The 24,469-nt window shown below is 39.9% G+C and overlaps 1 protein-coding gene and 1 long non-coding RNA gene across 5 annotated transcripts in view; one reads left to right on the forward strand and one right to left on the reverse strand.

Moving 5' to 3' along the window:
* The window catches only part of LOC122658045 (fumarate hydratase 1, mitochondrial), a 44,162-nt gene extending 22,293 nt beyond the window's left edge, over positions 1-21,869 (forward strand). For 3 of the 4 annotated variants that reach the window (XM_043852905.1, XM_043852906.1, XM_043852908.1), the window contains 12 exons: positions 8,892-8,990; positions 14,484-14,534; positions 14,614-14,663; positions 16,036-16,117; positions 16,271-16,365; positions 16,451-16,517; positions 16,641-16,691; positions 17,079-17,174; positions 18,545-18,643; positions 18,753-18,782; positions 18,890-18,955; positions 21,405-21,869. In XM_043852905.1, the coding sequence (XP_043708840.1) occupies positions 8,892-8,990; positions 14,484-14,534; positions 14,614-14,663; positions 16,036-16,117; positions 16,271-16,365; positions 16,451-16,517; positions 16,641-16,691; positions 17,079-17,174; positions 18,545-18,643; positions 18,753-18,782; positions 18,890-18,955; positions 21,405-21,491 (873 nt within the window). In that variant the 3' untranslated portion in view covers positions 21,492-21,869. The remainder of the gene's footprint in view (positions 1-8,891; positions 8,991-14,483; positions 14,535-14,613; positions 14,664-16,035; positions 16,118-16,270; positions 16,366-16,450; positions 16,518-16,640; positions 16,692-17,078; positions 17,175-18,544; positions 18,644-18,752; positions 18,783-18,889; positions 18,956-21,404) is intronic. The other variant, XM_043852907.1, reaches the window with a different exon arrangement.
* LOC122658050 lies at positions 801-24,235 on the reverse strand. The gene is made up of 3 exons (XR_006332407.1): positions 24,000-24,235; positions 12,151-12,157; positions 801-811 (listed from the first exon to the last, which is right to left on the reverse strand). It is a non-coding gene; the product is annotated as an uncharacterized LOC122658050 (long non-coding RNA).
* Positions 24,236-24,469: the final 234 nt, after the last annotated feature.

Genomic DNA, 24,469 nt, shown 5'->3' on the forward strand with positions numbered 1-24,469 from the left:
CCAAAATCGAAATCTCACCTCCTCTTGCCAGTCTCAGTCTGTTGTGAAGGGAAAACCCAACTTTGGTGGATTTGTTTTTGGCAAATTTCACCTCCAAGTGAAGATAAAAAGCCTGTAGATTCAACATTCAAGCTTCAACATCAAGAGAGGGAGTTGGTTTGCTACTCTCAAATGGTAGGACCTGTTACACTTTTACACTTGTATTTGTTTAATCTATGTCTCTTCCCAAGTTTCTAGCAATTATTAATCGTCAAACCTCCACCATGTATGATTATGAAATATGAATATGATGCCTAATGCTTAAATGGTTTATGGTTTGATGTATTTTAATTCCTAATGCTTATTTAAGTTGTTTTACACCTCTACTTATTATATGAGTTCTAAATATTCTGTGGAATAGCCTAGGGTAGACCTCACGTACGCCATAGACTACCAACCTAGGGTCTGAAGTCAAAGTAAAACTTTGGGTTTGAATTTGTAAAAACTAATGTTACCATTGTGTTTAGAAGGCCTAAAAAAGGGTGGATGTCAAGTTTCAGGACCTATCTTGGCCATATGGCCACCGAAACCCACCATTGAGTTGAGATGAGAAAAACTGCATCATCTCGCCGAGATCTCAGTAGGACTCGATTTCGTGGCCTGGCAAAACCAGGGGTGAAACCGAGTTCTAAAACCTTGATGGAGGGGTACTAGTCACCTTTCCTTCTTTGGAGGGGATATTATTACTTTTTCTCTCATCAATAAAACTTCTATCACATATCAGGGGGTGGGATATATATATATATATATTAAAAGTGAAGATGGTAAAGTACTAATAAGGGATGAGGACATTAAGAAGAGATGGAAAGGCTATTTATGCAGCCTACTAAATGAAGACACTTCGAGTAATAGTTTTTCGGAAGACTGCATTACCCATCAAGATACCACATGTCGTAGATATATACAAAAAATTAGGGTGTTTGAAGTAAAAGAAAGCTTTAAGGAGGATGAAAGTAGGCAAGGCACAAGGCCCTGATGAAGTCCCAATAGAAGTGTGGAAGAGCTTAAGAATTTATGGTTTATCTCGGCTAACCAAGCTGTTTAATAAGATTATAAGCACAAGGAAAATGCCAGATGAATGGAGGAGAAGCATAATGGTTCCGATTTACAAAAATAAAGGTGATATATCAGAGCTGCAATAACTATAGAGGCATAAAACTAATGAGTCATACTATGAAATTATGGGAGAGGATTATTGAAACCCACCTTAGACAAGAAACTATTAGTACGAAGAACCAATTTGGTTTTATGCCAGGAAGATCCACGACATAAGCTATTTACTTAGGAGACTCATGGAAAGATTTAGAGATTGCAAGAAGGATCTCCATATGGTCTTTAGACCTAGAAAAAGCTTATGACAGAATCCCTAGAGAGTTAATCTGGCAAGTACTAGAGAAGAGAAGTGTTTCAAGTAAATATGTGGACATAATTAAAGATTTGCATGATGGTGTGGTGACAAGTGTAAGAACTGGGGGGGGGCAAGGAAGTGAATTCTCGATTACAATTGGGTTACATCAAGGATCAACTTTAAGCTCTTATTTGTTTGCGCTTATCATGGATGATTTAACTAGAGACGTTTAAGATGAGGTTCCTTGGTATATGCTTTTTTCTGATGATATTGTTTTGGTGGATGAGACAAAAGTAGGGATTAACGTCAAGTTGGAGTTATGGAGATCAACCTTGGAATCTAAAGGTTATAAGATAAGTAGAACGAAGATGGAGTATATGGTGTGTAACTTTGGTTACACTAGGACTGATAATGAGGTGGTGAAAACTGATGAGAGGGAGATTCCGCAAAGTGATTATTTTAGGTATCTGGGCTCAATCATAAATAAAGAAGGTGATATAGAGGATGATGTTTCACAGATAATTAAAATAGGATGGATAAAGTGGAGAGGTGATGAGGCGCGTCCGGAGTGTTGTGTGATTGGCTTATTCCTTTAAAACTTAAAAGGAAAGTTTATAGGACACTCATACGACCAACTATGATGTATGGTGTGAAATGTTGGGTAGTTAAGAAGCATTATACAGATAAACTCAGTTTAGCAGAGGTGAGGATGTTGAGATGAATGATCATATTAGAGCTGATTAGGGGTAGCTCTGATACATGATAAGCTACGAGAAAGTTGTTTGAGGTGGCATGACCATGTTCAATGGAGCCCTGTGGATGCTCCAGTACGTAGGAGTGATTCGATTCTGATTGAAGGAACTAAAAGAGCCAGCGGCAGACCTAAAATGACCTTAGGAGAAGTGGTGAGAAAAGACATGCATAACTTAGGCCTTCTATCATGTATGACCTCTAATAGAGCTGATTAGAAGGCATGGATCCATGTAGCCGACCCCATTTATTTTAGGCAGGCTAAGTTGTTGTTGTATGTATCATTAAAAATTTATGTTTTTCCCCCTTTGATAAGTAGAAGTTATGTGCTTTGTGGGACTGTAGTTTCTTACTTTGTTTCTTTGTTGTCTTGTTTCTAAGATAGGGTATGTTGATTTCATTTGAGCCATTGTGACACCAATTTCCACTAAATGGGGTAGTATTGGATCCTGTATTATTAGAGTGCGGGTAATTGTATTTTTGATAGATATCAATTCGGAGATTAGGTTGATGAGGGTTAGGTGAATTTAGTTTGCAATTCTTTTTGACATTCCAAACTTACAGATAATACTGTTTGCATCAATTAATCAAATATCTTGACTTAGTTCCTAGAACTGTCCCGAATGGCTAACTATTCTGCTTGAATCTCCAATTCTGGTCAAATGATTTGATATGTCTGATTTCAAAACTGTAGAGAGGACTGAATTAGGGTAAGACTTGGATAATCAATGTGATCACCAAGCACTTCTATTTATAATCATAATGAATGAATAAAAAAGATTACAAAATCAATGTGGGACTAAAATGAAATAATGAACACAACTAAGAAAGAAGAAAGGTCCAGAATACCCCTACGGTATTCTTGACATATAACTAACACTCCCCCTCAAGTTGGAGCATATATATCATGCATGCCCAACTTGACTAAGATAGGATGAAACAGCTTGCTACTCAATCCTTTAGTGAACACATCAGCTAGTTGATCAGTAGACTTCACAAAGGGAACACAAACGTGGCCAGCTTCAAGCTTCTCCTTGATGAAATGTCGGTCAACCTCCACATGTTTAGTACGATCATGCTGGACAGGGTTATGAGCAATACTAATGGCTGCTTTATTGTGACAATAAAGCATCATGAGAAGTGGACAACAACACCAATATCCTGCAATAATCCTCTAAGCCACAGAAGTTCACAAATTCCTTGTGCCATTGCGCGGAACTCAGCTTCAGCACTAGACCTTGCCACAACATTTTGCTTTTTGCTACGCCATGTGACAAGGTTCCCACCCACAAAGGAACAGTAACCAGAGATAGATTTTCTGTCAAGAGAACCAGCCCAATCGGCATCAGTATAGGCTTCAATCTTCAAGTGACCATTGGGAGATAGAAGGATTCCCTTTCCCGGAGCAGACTTCAAATACCTCAAAATACGACGGACTGCATCCATATGAGAGGAATAGGGATCATGCATGAACTGACTCACCAAAATTACAGCAACTGCAATGTCAGGGCGTGTGTGAGAAAGGTAGATTAGTTTGCCCACTAACCGTTGATAAGCACCCTTGTCAACAAGCTCACCCTCTTTCTCCCTAAGTTTTGTAGTAGCTTCCATAGGAGTATCTGAAAAATGACAGCCAAGTAGCCCTGTCTCAGTCAATAGATTAAGGACATATTTTCTTTGAGAAAGAAAGATGCCCTTTGAAGATCGAGCAACTTCTATCCCTAGAAAATATTTTAGGGGACCAAGATCTTTAACCTCAAACTCACGGCCAAGAAGAATTTTCAAATCCCTGATTGCAGCATCATCATTACCCGTGACCACAATATCATCCACATAGACTATGAGAAGAGTAACCTTGTTACCAAGCCGTCTGATAAACAAAGTGTGATCAGCATTGCTCTGCTTGTAACCTGTTGAAATCATAGCCTTATGAAATCTGCCAAACCAGGCCCTAGGTGACTGCTTCAAACCATAAAAGGGCACGCTTCAATTTACAAACCCTGCCCTTAGTCCTGTCATCAGAAAAACCTAGTGGAATGTCCATATATACCTCCTCCTCAAGCTCTCCATGGAGGAAGGCATTTTTGACATCTAACTGCTGAAGATCCCACCCAAGATTTGCAACACAAGATAAAAACACCCTGACGGTGTTGAGCTTTGCCACTGGTGCAAAGGTCTCCTAATAGTCAACTCCATAAGTCTGAGTGAACCCCTTTGCAACCAGACGTGCCTTATACCTATCCACTGAGCCATCAACTTTTTGTTTAACCACGAAGACCCATCTACATCCCACTGGTTTTTTCCCTGGAGGAAGAGCCACAAGATCCCACGTATTATTTTTGTGTAGTGCTCTCATTTCTTCCAACATTGTTGCCTTCCACTTTCCATCTGTGGATGCTTCCTGCCAATTTCTAGGAATCCGAGATAAAAGAAAGAGAAGATACAAATGCACGAAAAGAGGGAGAAAGAGAGTTATAAGAAACAAAATGAGATATGGGATGTAAAGTGCAAGTCCTAGTACCTTTGCGAAGTGCAATAGGTAGGTCGGAAGGAGATGGATTACCAGGAGATGTAGGATCTGTGTCTGGAGCCGGCAATTGGATGGGTACTGGTGCTACAGTGGGATGCAACTGCCCTCTGGTGGATCTGCCCCTTGTATAGGTGATCAGGTTGGAGTTGTCAATTCTCTTCTGAAATTCACCAATAGTTCTCTGGACTGGAGTCAGCCCCCCCTGAATAGGAATATTAACAATACTATTTTCTATGGTCTCCCCCTGTAAAGGATTCCCATTAGGTGAGGGAGGAACAGCCAGAGGTTGTTGGGCAGTCTCCAAAGTAGGATGGGCAGCATCCAAAGTTGGATGGGAAGCATCCAAAAAGGGCTGGGCAGCAGCCGTGGGTGGTAAAGGGGGCTGGACAGCAGCCGAGGGTGGTAAAGATGGCTGGGCAGCAGCCAGAGGCACCTCAGGTAAAGGAATTTCGAAAGCCACATCTTCACCAACACTCTCCCCCTGAAGAGGTGGTGAAGAATAATAAGAAATGGACTCATGGAAAATAACATCCATACTAACCACGGTATGGCGGGAAGGGGGATGGTAGCATTTATAGCCTTTCTGGGTTGGAGAATAACCCAAGAAAATACAACGGAGCCCCCGAGGTTCAAGTTTGCCTGGAGATTTGGTATCTCTAGCATAACACACACAACCAAACACCTTGGGAGGCACAATAAAGGAGGAATTACCAATCAAAATATCAGAGGGGCTACGGGAGTGAAGGACCCGAGATGGCAGCCTATTGATGAGATAGGCTGCCGTGATAACCGCATCCCCCCAATATTGAGACGGGACATTCCTCGCAAACATTAATGATGGGTGGCCCTAATTCGGGACTGGAATGTCTTCCAAAAAAGGCAGCTTTCACCAATCTTCTAGTGCTGTCCAGTAATGAATCTCTGAATGATAATCTTAAAGATAAGTAACTAAGGTAGCGAACAGATGAATCAAGCAGCAGAAAAGATCAAGCAGCGGAAAAAATCAACCCAACTGTAGAACCTCATGTAGGCAGGCAATAACCAAACATCTTCAATACTTTAATACCAATCTCCCCCTTACGGCAAACTCAACCCAATAATGAAGGATACCCAATAGCAATGGTGGAAATACTGATCTTCTATGTTTTGCACAAGTGTTCCTGCAAGTTCTGCTTTCTGCAATGGCTGCAGGTATACTGTACATAATCCCCCCCCTCACGTGTAGTAGTACACGTGGACAGAAAACGGAGATGATGTAAGAAATAGTGCAAAAGTATAATATTCCAGAATTTTCCAAAAGATGCTAAGGGTAATGGAAAGAGAAGAAATGGCAATTTAGAGAATACCATAAACTTCCAAGGTGGTTATGGGTATATGCCAAAGATATGATATGGGAGGTGGTGAAGTGAAAAGAAGCAGTGGAATAATGAACCATGGACAAAGCAACACAGTAATCTACATCTTTTAATCGATCAAACTAATTCCAAAACACCAATCTCCAATGATCAGATCTGAATTATAAAAAACAGGTCTAATTTGTAGAAGGAGAAGGCACCATTCTTCAAAAACTTGATCGATCTTCACACAAGGAAGAACCAGTGTGCAAAATTCCAAACTATAAACTCCCACATGCAAAATAGAACTGACGAAAATATCTGGATAGCAATTGATGTAAGAAGCTTGGAACACACTATTGTAATCCCAAATAAGTTGATCTCCAGGGTAGTAGATTCGATTCTTCAATAATGAAAAAAATTCGATCTTCAATAATAGGATACTCAGTCTCAATAACAGGGCAGCAGTAGCATGTCAACCAGTCATGCTTGTAGAAGCCAATCAATAAAACTAGCAATATATGTAGTAAAGCTCAATAGAACCAGCAAATATAGGAGAAATAACCCGACAGATCCATAGGTAGTTGAAGCAGCCAGCCACATAGGAACAAGTAAAAAAAAAAAAAGGTTGCTAATTGGAGAAACTAAGCCATAAGAATGAACCTGAATTTTTTCCAAATATAACTGATGAATGATGCTGAAAGATGGGTTGAATACTCCTTTGATGGTTATAAAATTCTCCTAAAAAAATCAGCAAGAGAGGACTGCCCTAACCCTTGGATCGATTATAGTCAGGGTCTTTACAAAACCCTGAAAGTGAAGATCGATTGTAGGGAAGGGGGCTTCAACAAAAGTGATGATGACTTGTCAAGGGTGATGTCTTCTGGTAATAGATGTTGACCTCAACTGCGGGAATGGATCTCCAATTCGAATAACCAATCTCCTTGGCGATTGAGACTTGATTTTCAAGTGGGAGAAACACCACAAAGTGCAGAAAAAATAGGGCAGCAGCAATCTTGTGTAAAATAACTTCTTCAAGCCATGAATAATTGAAGTAAATTTCCTCTCTTGATAGTAGAAACACCTCCAAAAAACTCCAAAATCAGCAAGTAATCCCATCCCAAAAAAAATCGGTTTATGTCAGGGTTTTGAAAAGCCCTGAAAGGTAGAGATCGATTGGGGTAGGGCCATCTAGAAAACTTGGATATGTGTAAGCTTGAGGTCGAGTGGTCCTTGATGTTGAAGTAATCATCCCTCCAAAAATCAGCAAAAACTGAAACCTGTAACCCTAATTTCGATTTGAGTCAAGGTTTTAACAGGTAACCAAAAATAGCAGGTTGAGAAGGTTTTTCTGTAAAAACAAATCCAGCCATCAAAAAGTGTCCAAACTTAGGGCGAGTGGGGCTTGTAGTAGTAGGGAATCACCCCCAAAAAATCAGCAAATCGGGACTGGAATGTCTTCCAAAAAAGGCAGCTTTCACCAATCTTCCAGTGCTGTTCAGTGATGAATCTCGGAATGATAATCTTGAAGATGAGAGAGAAGAGAGATCGAGATTTAATGATGGGTGGCCCTAATTCGAATTCTGCTTTGATACCATGTAGAGAGGACTGAATTAGGGTAAGACTTGGATAATCAATGTGATCACCAAGCACTTCTATTTATAATCATAATGAATGAATAAAAAAGATTACAAAATCAATGTGGGACTAAAACGAAATAATAAACCCAACTAAGAACGAAGAAAGGTCCAGAATACCCCTACGGTATTTTGGACATATAACTAACAAAAACCTAGTGCTCCTAACCTGGATTTATTGATGAAAAGGATTTCAGAGCAGGGCTTTGGTTTTTTTTCTTAACCTCCGATAACTCAGGGAATTTATTGAGATGGGGAAAAAGAGCCCCTGGTAGTGAGAAATGGTAGGGAAAAGGAAAAAAGTAAAAAAAAACCACTTCAAATTGATTGCAATAATTTTGCCACATACAAATTTACATGAGTAAGTGGGGGCAGGTTCTCTACATCAGCATCCCAAGTTTCCTGTGGCAAAAATAAGGCATTCAAAAATTCAAAACTACCTTTGGAAATTCTGTTTATGGAGAGGGGTCATGAACATATATGGGAGGGTTTATGATTAAATCTGAATCTGAAGTTTAATGGGTGCCCAATTCACACCATTACCTAGAAATTCATATAGTTGTAGTTGCCACATCACCTTCCAAGTGGCAAAATTTTGGTGCTGGTATAGAGAACTAGAGATGGCCTCTACGCCCTCTAGTGAAGAGAAACTTCTCACTAAATAAATATATATTTATATGTAATATGCAGTGTTGTGTATGTCACTCTTGTTGGCTTGAAGCCAAGGATCAAGCGATTGGATCAATCCTAATCGGTCCCAATCCAGATTAGTATGAATCATCCAATTCATGCTGTGGATTTGCCATTTCTGTTTGATCCTTGCTGATCCCAATCTGGATTGGCTGATTGATCCTTAAAACCATGCAATAAGGATACATGACTATGCTAGAGATACTTTACTGTGAAGGTACACCTGACTCATTCAAATTAAAGGTGCTTTATTTTGAAGAGTTGATACGAGGACTAAAGCAGTCAACTTGGATGACTTTATAGACAAAAATTTAGAATATGGAGCGGCTTCCTTTTTTGAAATTTCCCATGTAAAAGAACTTGGGTCAAAGGATTTTTTTTTTGTTGCTAATATGATACATTACACTAATCATGGCATGAATCTTGCTCCATCAGGTTTTTTGATTATGATCTTATGGTTGCATTGGTTTCATGGCATTGAGCATTCTATTCTCTCTTTTCCGCTTCTATAAACTCTGTTTTATTTTTCATGCATTTAGCTCTCCTTGTTCTGTTTTTACCAGTCCCTTGAATTCAAAGATATCATCAAGATTGGACGCACGCACACTCAAGATGCCACGCCTTTAACTCTCGGACAGGAGTTCAGTGGCTACTCTACACAAGTAAGCCTTTTGCTTTCCTCTTTATTATGGTCTTTGTAAAATAATAAACAGAAAAGAGAAGAGAGAGGAGAGAATAACGTAGGCTGTAATCGTTGGGAGTTCAACCGATAGGTTAGAACTCCCTATTCCACTTCATTAAATAGCAATAAGAAGAGTAACCCACAAGAAATAGACAAAAGACAAAAAGACCCCTAGAAGGATCCATCATGGTATTAGTGCTAGCGCTAATAACGAGATCCTCTGGGATCCCGATAATTCTAACACTCCCCCTCAAGCTGGAGCATAGATGTTAATCATGCCCAGCTTGTTACAAATATAATCAATCCTCCCACTCCCTAAAGCTTTAGTAAAAACATCAGCCAACTGTTCTGCTGTGCTAACATGCTGTGGAGAAATGAGCCCTTGTTGTAGCTTCTCGCGAACGAAGTGACAGTCAACTTCAATGTGCTTCGTCCTTTCATGAAACACTGGATTGGAAGCAATATGGACAGCCGCTTGGTTGTCACACCACAAATGCATAGGAATAATATTAACAAAACCAAGCTCAGTCAAGAGTTGCTTCAACCACATCAGCTCACAAGTAATATGAGCCATCGCCCGATATTCTGACTCGGCACTGGACCTTGCCATCACTGTCTGTTTCTTTCTCTTCCATGAGACAAGATTCCCACCCATAAAAATACAATATCCAGTAGTCTACCTCCTATCAACAGGAGACCCAGACCAATCTGCATCAGAAAACCCTTCAATACGCCCATGCCCATGATCAGAGTACAAAAGACCACGGCCTGGAGCCTTCTTCAATTAACGCAAAATCTGAATGACAACATCCCAATGAGACGTCCTGGGAGAGGACAGAAACTAACTCACAACACTAACTGGAAAAGCAATGTCAGGTCATGTGACTGTCTAATAATTTAGCTTCCCAACCAGCCTACGATACTTCTCAGGATCATTCAACACACCACCCTTATCAGCCATAAGCTTCACATTAGGATCCATAGGAGTATCCAAAGGTTTAGAACCTAACATACCAGTCCCTGTAAGTAAGTCTCAAACATATTTGTGTTGTGAAAGAGAAATACCTTTGCTCGACTGAGCAACCTCAATACCCAAGAAATATTTCAACTTTCCGAGGTCCTTGGTTTCAAACTGTTGTTGCAAATGTGCCTTCAACTGTACAATGCCTTCAACATCATCTCCTGTGATGACTTTGTCATCCACATACACAACCAAAAATACCCTACCCGTCTTGGAGAGACGATAGAACACCGAATGATCACTATCACATCGCAACAAACCAAACTGAAGAACAACACTGGTAAACTTACCAAACCAACACCGAGGAGACTGCGTCAGCCCATAGAGTGACTTCTTCAACTTACACACCAAACTAGAGGAGCAATAAACCCTGGAGGTTGCTCCATATATACCTCCTCATATAAATCACCATGAAGGAAGGCATTCTTCACATCCAATTGATATAGAGGCCAGTGATGAGATGCTGCAAGAGAGATCAAAACACGCACAGAAGCAAGCTTGGCAACAGGAGAAAAAATATCTAAATAATCAACCCCATAGACCTGGGTATACCCCTTCGCTACCAAACGTACTTTCAAACGAGTAAGAGAACCATCAGGGTTTACCTTCATAACAAATACCCACCGACAACCAACAACAGTCTTACCCGTAGGCAAAGGAACAAGATCCCAAGTCTCATTACTTTCCAAGGCCGATAATTCTTCCTCCATAGCTGTCCTCCAACCAAGACTAGATAATGCCTCTGCAACTGACTTAGGAACAGGATAAAACGCAATAGTGGTAAGACAAGATCGAAAAGAATCAGAAAAACCAGAATAAGACACAAAATTACCCAAAGGATGTTGGGTACAACTACGAACCCCCTTGCGTAGAGCAATGGAACATCAATAGCAGAAGGAGCAGCATCAAAATTAGGAGAGGGAACATCAAGATCAGAAGGAACAACATCACTAGAAGATGGAGCAAGAACATCAGAAATGGGTACAGTTACCTCTGAAACAAGATCAACAGCCGAGTTGACCTGGTAGGTGCCGAAGGAGCCGGGGTTGCTGTATCAACACGAGGACGACGAACAAAGGTGAATCGAAGCGGAGGAACAGTTGGTGGTGGTGGTGGTGGAGGTGCAGCCAATGGAACCTGTGGAGAGACCCGTTCAACAACAGAAAGAGGAAGACCATTATCCAACTCAGACAAAACATATGAAGAATCATTATAAGGCGTGGACTCAAAGAAGGAAACATCGACGGTGATAAAAAATTTCTGCAAAGAAGGACAAAAATACCTATATCCTTTTTGAGTGCGCGAATAACCAAGGAAAATGCATTTCAAGGACCTAGGTTCTAACTTAGATAACCTAGGACGATGGTCACAAACAAAACAAACACACCCAAATATATGGGGAGGTAACTCAAACAATTGGGCAGACAGGAAAAGTAAAGAATAAGGAATCCCACCCTTTAAAACAAAAGAGGGCATGCGATTAATGAGAAAGCATGCAGTAAGAACAGCATCAGCCCAAAAAATCTGTGGTACCTTCCGTTAAAAAAGAATGGACAGAGTAACCTCCATCAAATGTGTATTCTTCCGTTCAGCCACTCCATTTTGTTGTGGAGTGCCTAAACAGGAAGACTGGTGAATCATACCACGACCAATCATAAAAGAATTAAAGGGTGCTGAAAAATACTCTTTTGCATTGTCACTGCGTAAAATACAAATGCTCTTATTGAATTGAGTTTGAATTTCAGTAATAAATGCACAAAAAATAGAAAACAATTCTGAACGATTTTTCATTAGATAAAGCCAAGTGACCCTGGCATGGTCATCAACAAAAGTAACAAAATATTGAAATCCTAACTTAGACACAACAGGACAAGGACCCCACACATCGGAGTGAACTAAATAAAAAAGGTGCGCAGACCGTTTATTGACTCAAGGGGAATAACTCACACGGTGGAGCTTTCCAAACTGACGCAACTCACAATCTAGACTAGAAAGAGACTGAAAACAAGAATCAAGCTTCTTCAAACATTGTAACGATGGATGTCCCAACTGGCAATGAACTTCACGAGGAGATAAAATTCCAGAGCATGCAATTGAAGGAGAGTCCTCAAGAAAATACAACCCCCCTTGTTCACGCCCCCTACCAATCGTCTTCTTCGACGTAAGATCCTGAAAAACACAAGAACCAGGGTAGAAAGTTATGGAACAGGTATAAGCATTGGTTAGCTTACTCACAAACAATAAATTAAAAGGGAAATCAGGTAAGTAAAGGACATCTGAAAGGGACAAATTTGTACTAGGATGAATAGTTCCAGTGCCATTAACTTTGGCTAATGAACCATTGGCTAATGTAACACTAGACTCAGAAGGACAAAGAGACGAAAAATTACTTGAAAATCCAGACATATGATCAGATGCACCTGAATCAATGATCCAGGGACTAGAAGAAGAGAGACACACAGTGGCATTACCTGTCTTGACAAAAGTAGCAGTGGAGGTAGACGTAGGCTGAGAAATCTGAAACTGGGTGAACCTTGCATAATCCTCAGCAAAAATAGTTACCACCTTTACCTCAGATGGTGCAGCAGAAGACTCTGTACTAGTTGCAGAGTTGGCAAACTGTTGTTGCGAAGGCTTGCCATGAAGCTTCCAACAAAAGCGCTGAATATGAACCGGTTTACCTTAGTGGTGACACGTCCTTACAGGACCACCCTCAACAGACAGAGAACCAGGAGCTTTCCCTGGAACATTACCACTCCCACGACCACGGCCAACTCCATTCCCACGGCCAGAAGCTGCCAGGGCTGAGATGTCATTTGTGACTGGTGTGGGATCATGAGACTTCTCACGAGAAACACGAAGAACCCGAGAGAATGTATCAGCAAGGGAGGGCACCTTAACACCTCCTAAAATATTGGAGCGAATTGAATCATACTCCTTTCCAAGACTGCCCAAAAAACCCATAACAGTTGCTCCCGCTGGGTCTGCAGCTGATTTACATCAGAACTGATAGGGAGTATCGCAATCAACTCTTCATACATCTTCTTATAATCAGCACAATATTGGGTCAATTGACGACCCTTCCTATCAGCTCGATAAAAATCCTGCGACAGTTCATAAATACGGGACAGATTATTCACACCTGAATGCAGCACATTCAGGTACTCCCACAATTCCTTCACAGTATGGATATGGGTGACCAAATCAACTATCTGGTGATCCATACAATTCAAAAGCTGTCCTAAAATATGTGCATCCATGACATCCCATGATGTATCATCGGCCGGCTTTGTCTCTGTTAAGTGCTTCAGCTGATCACGACCAGTCAATACTAACGTAACTATGTGCTTCCACTGTTGAAAGTTGCTAGCACCTTCTAATTTCTTTTTCACAGTACGATGTGAAGAAGAAGACATCACTTCTGTCACCACTTGCTTATTATCATCCATCAAAAGAGATTCAGAAAATAACCACAAAATCGATCCAAAAATCTGCCCACAAAGGCTGTCAAAGAAAATCGAGTCACTGCCCAGAAACCGTGAACTATTCTGCCTGGAAAATATTGAAGTATGCAGCCCCAAAAATCGATATCAATCTGATCCAGAAAATCGATCCAAGGCTGATCGATATGAAGCACACACTCTGTCCAGAAAATCGATCCAAAGCTGATCGATATAAATCTCCAACCAACTAAAAGTTCATACCTGACATGACGTCGCAATTAGCAATCCATATACCGATCACCAATGACTACACAAAAGAGAGAAGACTAGTTCTCAATAAGAAACATGATCTAGTCTCTTGAAAATCCCATAAAGTAGCATAGGGTGCTGGACCCCCTTCAAACAAATACGAAAGGAAGCCGCAAAACAATCAGAGATCAATCCCCTCAAGAATAAAGTGAAGAAATATGAAAAGAGAACAAGAACAAGATATTAGAGCGATGTAGCAGCCCTAAGGATCTAGCTCTGATACCATGTAAAATAATAAAGAGAAAAGAGAAGAAGTAAAGAGAGAAGAGAGAGGAGAGAATAACGTAGGCTGTAACCCTTGGGAGTTCAACCGATAGGTTAGAACTCCCTATTCCACTTCATTAAATAGCAATAAGAAGAGTAACCCACAAGAAATGGACAAAAGACAAAAATACCCCCAGAAGGATCCATCTCGGTATTAGTGCTAGCACTAATACCGAGATCCTCTGGGATCCCGATAATTCTAACGGTCTTCATATTTAGGTTTATTTTCTGTCTCATGGATATATAACATGATATACTATGCAAGAGAAACCAGAAATAATGGAGGGAAGACGGGAAGTATCCTAAATTTGGGTTGAAGTAGTGGGAAAAAATATGAGTGGTTTTGATTTAATGGTGGATACATCTCTAGATAGAGGGATAGCAAAAAAAGGATTTATGTAACCAATCTCCTGAAATTTTAAGTGCTCTGTTGCAGGTAAAATATGGAATTGATCGGGTCATGTGTACTTTACACCGCATGTATCAGGTTGCAAATTTCAATTAACCTAAATTTTTTTATTCAATGCCTTTTGGGTTCTAACAGATCAAAACTGTCTTTGGAGCAGCTTGCACAAGGTGGTACTGCTGTGGGAACAGGATTGAACACAAAAAAAGGGTATGTGTAATTCTGGAGTTAAAGAATTTTACATTCTTTTGCCTTGTTAATATCAGCTTTTAGTGGTGGTTGTGATGTGGTCTTTGTTTTCTTTTATGAATCATCAAACTTGTCCCCCCTCCCCCTTTTTCTCTTCCTCATTTTAAGCCTTTTGCCCAGCATGGGAGATAATCTGAATTTCTTATAATAATATAAGTATCACCTCTTCATTTTATTCTCTTGTTTAGTTGATCTAGGCATTCTGGCATGCTTGAGCAGTTAGGTTCTGGTATGATGGTAGTATTACTCATCCAATCATTATGTTAAACAAGCACCAAATGCAGACTCTACTTAGTAACATCCACCACTATATGCTGAGATAAATGAAGTTCTATATGTTCCCCCCTCCCAATATGCGTTTTGGATTTTATCATTCTTCATCCAATCTTCAATATTAACTAGCAACAAGGTTCGAGGTTTCGGTCAGCCAAAAAACCAAGTTGTCTCGGTAACAATTTTCTTGAAACCAAACTAAACATTATCATAAAGTGACAGCTGGTGGAAAAGCCCATTGTAATCTTCCATGCAATTCAGCCTTTATATCGTCCAATGACTTGTAAGGTCCTTGAGGTTCCTCTGCATTTTCAGCCCAAATCCCCTAGAAGTTCAGGCCAACCTCAGAGGGCACGTTCCCAGAACTGCCGGGGGGATTTTGTTCAGAAGCACTAGGGCAGAGGTGACATGCAATAAGTAAAAAAGTGCATCGTAATCTCTGATTTTACATACATAGAAGCTTTACCTTATGTCTGACCTGTGAGAATGATAAGAGCTAAATTTTAGTTCCTCTAGATTTTACACTGTGTCTTATTCACATAGTGTGTGTGTGTGTGTCTTATTATATGGGTCATGGTTGATTCCCTTGTCATTTCCTGGGCAAAACCTTGGCTAAAACTGGTTCACCTTGTCACCAGTTGCCAAATGGTACTGGGTGACTATCTGTAAGTTGTGCCAACATATAGTATGATGCAGCAACTAGGGTCGTCCTAGCAAACCCGAAGAAGTTTTGTGGTAAAAACCTCAAATTATACTGGGTATAACTGCTCCTTGCCCCCTTCCATGGGATTCGAACTTTGATAAGAATATTTGAATATAGGAAGCCTTGATCCCTTTACGGATCCTCTGAAAGACCTTACTAGCAAACTGTTTCAGGACGAAGAGGATGGACTATTGGCATTAGAATGGGAGACTGCCTCCTCTCATAGGATCTAAGTTTTTCACAATAATCACAATAATTTGTAATATGCAATGGTCATGTGTTTTCCTTTCAAGGTGTCGTTTCTAAAATATCTAGTATATAATTCTGTGGTTTCTGAACTTCTCCCTTTCATTTCAGATTTGATGAAAAGATTGCTGCGGCAGTAGCTGAGGAAACTAACCTACCATTTGTCACTGCTGAAAACAAGTTTGAAGCTCTGGTTAATTTCTGAAAGTTGAAAGAATCCTCTTTTTTTTTTTTTGTTTTTTGTTTTTGGTAGTAACAAGTAAAAATAATATATTGATTGAATTCTCATCTCACGTCCAGTAATCTTCACGATAACTTTGTTTCCATGCCCAAACTATTTTACTAGGCTGCACATGATGCTTTTATTGAAACTAGTGGTGCCTTGAATACAATTTCTGCTTCTCTTATGAAGATTGGAAATGATATACGACTGTTGGGAAGGTACTCATCTGAATTCTATCATGCGTGAGGATGTTTTTTTATTTGACATTGTTTTGTAACAGTCACTGTGTTTTACTTGTTTCAGTGGTCCACGTTGTGGCCTTGGTGAACTTATTCTTCCTGAGAATGAGCCAGGCAGCAGCATCATGCCTGTATTGTTCTCAACACCTCACACTTACAGTTTTCTAGTTCTTTTCTTTTAATTCATACACAGTTGCGGTAAATATTGTCTTTCCTTTTCTTTTATGACTAAAATGATCTTTGTCTGCTTCCAGGGTAAGGTTAATCCCACTCAGTGTGAAGCTCTCACAATGGTTTGTGCTCAGGTGTATATTCTTCTTATATATTATTCATGTTAGACAATTTGACTTTGTGGATAAACCATGTTTTAACTGAACTTTACTAATGTGACATTGCCTTCCCCTAATGGCTGTAGATGTATGCAGTGTACTAATATCTGGATTAGGTGTTAAGTAAAGACTAAAGACATTTAGAATGAGAAAAGGAGGGAAATATCGATACGCGTCTTCTTTCATTCATTTATCTTTCTAAGAGAGAAATGTAAAACATGCTGCCTATCACCTGGTCAGCTAGGTAGCGTGACTGGGTACAACCTAGAATTGCTGAATCATGACAACCATATATTGATTTCTTTTTTGAAATGTCATTTTTTTTTAAAATTCAAACAATATTGATGGGCAAGCATTTTGCAGGTTATGGGAAACCATGTTGCAATTACTGTTGGTGGATCAAATGGTCACTTTGAACTGAATGTGTTCAAGCCACTGATTGCTAGTGGCCTTCTACATGTATGTTCTGTTATTATTTCTGATTCTACCAGTTATATTTACTTATTTAGAGAGGACAGCACTTAATAAGTATTCATGTATTATTTTGTCCTTTTTATGGAGGAACTAGGTATGTAATATATATCATGGAGTTCATACCAAGGTTCTAAATCTTGGTTTCAAGGCCGGTTTCGACCCTGGCCAAAACTGAGATTTCCCAGGTTTTGGTCAAAACCTGGTATTTTTTGGACAAAACTCGACATGTCATGGGCTGGTCAAAACTCCTGAAACTGGTTGAAACTGAGCGGGTGAAATTGGTCAAAACTTGGTATTTTTGGTCAAAACTTAATGCAAGCTCGAACTCGAACTAGTTAAAAACTAGTGGGAGATCGATTGCAGCATGATCAATAAAATAAGGGAGAACAAAATTGAATAACTGATTTTTTTATTTTTTTTTATTTCTCTTTTTCTGTTTACATATGAAAGAAGAACATAAAGGGTATGGAAGAAGAAGGGGATATGGAAGGGGGATAGGGGACTCTCTCAGTCCAGGATCTCTCACCCATTGCCTCTCACCGTTGCTGCATCCCATAGCCACTGCCTCTCACAGCTTCAAGCCATAGCTCTCTATTTTCTTCAATCTTCAACTGTTGAAGGCCTCTAAAGGCATTACATTATATAGATTCAAGGGTTGAGCCCAAAATAGGAAGTATTTGCTACAAAGTAGCTTACGACCAAAATAGAAACTTCCTATAAATCTAGCTGTCATACATCAAAATAGAAACTCCTAAAAACAAAAATAGTAACAAACTGAAATTAGAAGCTACCTAAATGAAATAAAATATACTTTCTAAAACTGAAAATAGAAACTAAACTATGGCAGCATTAGGATAGAATCTTTCTCCACTTGATGGGTCCACAAAATCTTCTAAAAAGCATTCCCACACTAGGTAAATATGGGCTGTGATACTGTTCACGTGAACAGTACCATATACTGTGTTTTCTTCGTATTTCGATCTACATCAAAACTGGTCGAAATTATTGAAATATTCTTGAAATATGTCAAAGCCTGGTCAATACAGTACATATGGGTTTTGTCTCGGAAACTTGGGAAACCGAGATCTTGAACCATGGTTCATACTTTCTCCCTATCAACTTTCTCATGATGCCTATTCAAATGAGTGAGACTGATTTCACGAACCCATCTAGGCTATTTCTCATCCAAAACATTTCAAAGTTATGATCCTTGGTTTTCAAATCCTGCTATATGGGTACTGTGGTGGAGTTTATCAGACAACCATTCTTCTAGGCACTAAAATGTAACAATTTGTTGACCGTTCTTGTTGCGCTGTTCAAGACTGTATCACTCATTTACTAATTTGATTCTTCAGTCACTGAGGTTGCTTGGGGATGCATCGACTTCTTTTGAAAAGAATTGTGTAAGGGGAATTCAAGCCAATCGTGAAAGAATTTCAAAATTACTACATGAGGTAAATCTAATACACAGTAGTTATATGTGAAATTGTCTTATTTGTGGAAGTCTGAAGATAACTGATCAGATATTTTACCATAATGTGGTAATTTGTCCGGCCCTTGCAGTCACTGATGCTTGTTACATGCTTGAATCCTGTAAGTTTTCTTCCTCACCCCAACCCGAACTTTTGTGAAGATTCCTTTCACCCTCCCCATCTTCCCCCGCCCCTTCTTCTTTACACTAACTTGTCCTTATTTTTCAGAAAATTGGTTATGACAATGCTGCAGCAGCGGCCAAAAAGGCACACAAGGAGGGAACCACATTAAAGGTGATGATTCGAATCGTTATCCCCTCCAATTCGCTGCCCCCTCCAATTCCTCACATAGGGGCAGAAATGACCACCCTACCCCCTGCCCGAAAACACTGCCCAAGGTGGGGTCCACTCCCCCCTATTAGGGGAATTGGAGGAATTGGACGTGCCCGCGAATTGGAGGTGATAATTATTTGTGATGATTCTTATCCTTCGAGCAGAATCATTGGATTTATCTCTGTATTCTTGTGCTGATTAATGACTATATCAATAGGATTTTTGTGTCCTTACACTGCAAAAATTAGTAGTGATTAGTCAACTTATCATACAAGTGTTTCTTAATTAATCTCTCAATGCTTTAATGGAAGGCATTTAGTTCAACTATATGTCCAAAACATCTATTTCTTATCCAAATTATCTGGTTGGAAAAGCATTTTCTGTGGTGTATGTTAGGCCTTGTTTGTTTAGAGGGGACTTATGGGGTGGGATTGTTGTAGTGGTGGGACCCGTATGGGGTGGGATGACCGACGTGTCTGGAAAAGTAAAATAGAGGTGGGGTGGATCCACATGTTGTTGAGGAGAGAGATTGACACACTATGAGAATTCCATGAATAGTGTTCAAAGTCCCACCAAATTGGTGGGACTTTGAACATGGTTGGGGTGGGAATATATGGGATGCCACGTCAGCATACAAGAACCAGACAAGAAAACACTAGGTCGAAAGTTGTCTGGTAAGGTTCCCACCCCAACCTAAATGAACATTCCTAAAAGTGGTAGGGGTGGGAAACAAGTACAAGTTTTCCACCCCATAAATTCCACCTCACAACTTCCCCTCTAAGCAAACAGCCTAATGGTGAAATATTTTAGGAAGCATTTGGTTGGTTGTATCAGACTTGCGTCTTAGGCTCCAGAGGTAAAAGATTAATAGAATTAACTAACTACAGAATAACAATACTTATCTTGAGAAAGAACAAAATTAACTAAAGGAGTCACTCAAGACAAGACCATAGAAGACAGGTGAGTGGGAAATTCTGCTTTTGTAGAGGCCCAGTGGCAGACTGCAGAAACAGGGAAAATTTTCTGGGGAAGTTATTTGCATTTAGTAAGGGAATGCTAATCCTACACTGAGCAGGAAATATAAACTGATCTCAGTATTGAGGTGTCAAATCCTACGGTATTTCAGGGTTTGGCAGATACCAGTTGATTCAACTTGCTGGCCCTAATAAGGATTGCCATAACAATCAGGATATATATAGGTTGCTTATCTGACTGGCTTGCATGAATACAGCCACTTCCTGGCAGTGGTCTCCATGGCCCCACCCCTTGAAATTTTCATTATTTATATGTTTTATAGGAAGGGGAAACACCTTAGAACCTGTGAGTCCCCCCCCCCCCTCCCCAACCAAAAAAAGGAAGGAAACCCCCAACTCCCAACAGCCGCCTTATACCATGTACCATATTAATTATATAATTTTATGAATATCAAATATAATCATATGATGTTATGAATATGTTTGTATTTTATGATATTGTAGGTTTGTCTTTTGGGGGTTACTATGTGCTATTTACTAAATCTGAGAGTATACCTTATATTGTTATTAGTCCCCAACTCCCATTTCCAATCTTCCTATCCTCACTACAGATAATACCTTTTCTTTCCATTTGCACAAGGTATAGATCTCACAAGAAGACTGATCTATTTGATAGCTGAGGATATACTAACCATAGTCTTTTGGAAGAGAATCCTGATTGGCATAACATGATGCAGGATATACTAACAATAGTCTTTTGGAAGAGAATCCTGATTGGCATAACACGATGCATAACCTAATGTCAGTCTCAATGTTTTCGTGGCCCCTTTAGGCAGTTCCTAAGACCTTGGTTGGATAATTCGCTATGCCAAGCTTGAATTCTGTGTCATTCCAAGGATCAAATGCCCTTGAAAATTGTTGATTGGCCAACAATCATCAATTCAACAATCTGATAAATTGAACTGTTTGAACTAGCCAATTGGGCCAGTAAGCCATGAAGCATGCTTATTAAGAGATTTGAACTTAAGGCCTCCACCTCTTATGCCAGAAGTATAAACACAACCTTTGCCTTCACACCTGTCCCCCCTCCCAGAAAAAAAATGAAAAGAAGAAAAGAAGAAAACTATACACTATAGTGTTGGTAGATTTGAAAAAAATCCCATCTCTACCCTGTTCATGGGATTGCTGTCTGTACCTAATCTGAATTTGCTGCCTATTAGTAAATGCATCAGGTTTATGTTGACCTGATCAATATTGTCCGACCTGATTAATAGATGGCCAGTTTCATGTTAGGCACCTTGCTGCAGGGGTGTTACTATCTATTGACAATCCAGACCTAATATGTTGCCAATCTTAAGTAGTTCATTGCTTGGTAGGTCCTTTGTTCCTTTGATCTTCGTATAGAATTCAATCTTATGAAATTCCTACTTTGGCAGGAAGCGGCATTGAACCATGGATTGCTCACAAGTGAAGAATTTGATCAGCTCGTTGTACCTGAGAAGATGATCAGCCCCACAGATTGAGCCTAGAAATATGTTAAGAGTTCTTAATAATTACTTCCCAGGCTTCAGAGCTGATTTCTCTGAAGTTCCATTTTTGCATCCACATATCAAGCCTTTAGGTGGATTTAGTTGGTTGAGATGTAAAAATATGACATTCATGGAATCTTGACAGGCTGGAGTTTTGCCTGAATTTTTCCTGGGGTGCATGCGAGTGATTCTTGCAGTTGATCCAGTTAATAATGGAGCTGCCGTTGACCATGTAACAGAAGAAAAACTGTTTGAAATGAGAGAATGGTATATTGAATGGAAATATCTAGTCTCAGAGAAGAACTTGTACCATTATTTTCTGAATTTTCAAATTATTTAACATAAATTGAAGATAAGGCTAAAACCAGGTCATAATAGGCCTGGTGTATCATAATGTCCTTTAGAAAATGATGGGAAGAACGGCATGCCCTTTTGGTATTTGATTATGTGAAGCTACAAAACGGTTTTTCAATGAGGCAACTTAGACTTGCCTTTGCTTTCGGTTTGGTTAAAAGATTTTATCTCTGCCCAAGTCTAAATCCTGGGATTAAAAAGCATGGTTTTAGAAAATTTGCCAGTTCAATTTGAAGATTTTTTACCACAAAATAAAGGAGCTTAACTCATATTTAGCTAAAGCTTATCATGTTTCTACTTATAGACTTCCATAAACCAGCTTCTAAGTGGCAAGAAGGCAAGGTTCAATAATAAGTGTCCAAGCAGAAGCCCCATAAGCTTTCCCAAACATGCTCTTAATAATGTCACTAGCTTTTATCTTCTTCAGCAGTGCGATTTGAATAGATAGAAGGTGTGATAGAAGTTTTATATTCTTAGTAGTTTGATTTACTCCATGATTGGAGAATAGAGAAGTTCTCTAATGGTTTTCTCTCTTCTTTTTTTTTTGTTGTGGTGGGGGGGGGGTCCCCATTCCCTTTCTTAGTCCTTGGCCATAGTCCTTGGCCATCCTTTGCACCGATAGGAAGGGAGGATGATGAATCATCTAATAGGGGTGGGCGTTTATTGAGGAGAGAGAGGGTATGGGATCCATGGGTGGGATGTGTGGTGTCGTGCATAAAAAATTGCGCATTGGCATCGTGCGCTTCTTTTCCTCTAAATAATATAGGGAGAGGGTTCCCTAAAAAGTAGCATGGCCCCTGCGTTAACGCTTGGGCCAATAGGAGTATTCGGGGAAACATCAACAGAGGTGGGATCTGCCTTTCATAGGGATGGGGTGGTCATTTGTGCCCCTATATGTCTGGGTCGCTGGGCGCATAGGTCACGCTACCTTTTGGGGTTCTTCCTTCCGATCATATAATATTCACTGTTAGGAAAAGGAAAATATTGCAATGACGCCAGTGTGTAGATTCCTACTCATGCTTTCTCATATACCACCCATGGACCCTACACACTCTCTCCTCATTAAAGCCATATACTGGACGATTCGTTTTCCCATCCCATCAGTGGGATACTACATCCAACGCTGTAGCGAACCCTCTCCTGTTAATAAAAATAGAAAAAAAAAATGAACAAGTTTCTCTTGACCTACCTTATTGCTGTTGGATGGGGCATTTTGGACAGAAAGTAGTTTTAGAACTTCGTTGGATATAATGAGAGATTATGATGGATTGGTAGAAATCTCTTCACCATGAGTGAAAAACCTCTCCTTAAAAGGTGAAGGAAAACTTAATTCCCTTAAAAAAAGATTAAGTTTTCCTTCCCTAGAGCAGAGAAATTTCTTCTTCACTAATAATGTGACCATGTGATTGGAATCTGTATCATTATCAAACTCTCATCCCTATTGTACATGGTCGAAAATATGCTTCCCATGATAATCCGAAAGGTCAATGTTAAGATATGACTATTCCCTTTTCACCATGGGTGTAGAGAAACTCAGTCTCTTAAAAAATATTCACTAGATTGACTTGCATTGGTTAACGTATGTAGCAACACACAATGTCTAGCAAAAATGTGGCAGCATGGATGGGCTGCAAGCTTTAAAACATGTCCCAACTGTTATACTTACATGGTTGATCATGTGACAATTTCTAATCGTATGGATAGGTAAGGAACCCTCTTGGATTAACCACATGCCAACTTATGTACAAAAATTCTACTTCTAATTATATTCTCAACTTGTTTTATGTCCACAGATTATATTTTTTGGATGGTCCATTAAATCTTATCTTTTATTTGATAAAAGACTTTATGCACGGCCATGCCTGCAACCGTTGGATGAGAATAAATAAAACGCTCGTTTGTGGTTGAACACTTCATTATACACGGCCACATACAAACAACGATTGAAACCACATACACGACCACATACAAAAACTCAATCGTTGCAATTACATTGCCATGTAACGAAAACTCGACCTTCCCTCAAACAAATAAAAGAATCGACTTTGGAATCTAACAAAAAAGACTGGCATTAAGCTATACCACCCCTCACCTTTCCGCCTTTCACAAGAGACAGGGCAACATATTTTGATGTTAAATTAAGTAAACTCCCCCAGGGGAGCTTCCAAAAATTGACGGGCAAGTCCACCTAAGTAAGGGTGGAGCTCGCTCGCCTCTAAAGGTGTGTTCGCTTTGGTTTGTGTCGGCACGACCCGTCGTCACTTAACGATCATTGACGAGTCGCCTTACACCCCCAACAGGACAGGTTATTTTTCACCATGAACCCTCCTTTCGTACTTATAAGACCCCCAAGAGCCCCTTCGCAGTTCAACTTCTCGATGTGGGATTTACTAGTTGGGAAAATTAACCACCCAATGTTTATGCTTATCCGGTTGCCGTGGGCGATTCCAAGGATCGACGGTGATGAAGACTCATTCCAATCTTTGGTCTCCTTGAAATCCTTTGTCCCCAATTTTATCAATGTTGTCTCTCTCTTTCTCTCTCCATGTCAGTAGAGCTTCTCCAACTCCCTCCGGCAACGGCTGGCTCTGGTTCAGGTGTCGGTGCATGTGGAGATT

Source organism: Telopea speciosissima, chromosome 4, assembly GCF_018873765.1.
Source record: "Telopea speciosissima isolate NSW1024214 ecotype Mountain lineage chromosome 4, Tspe_v1, whole genome shotgun sequence".
Lineage (NCBI taxonomy): Eukaryota > Viridiplantae > Streptophyta > Magnoliopsida > Proteales > Proteaceae > Telopea > Telopea speciosissima.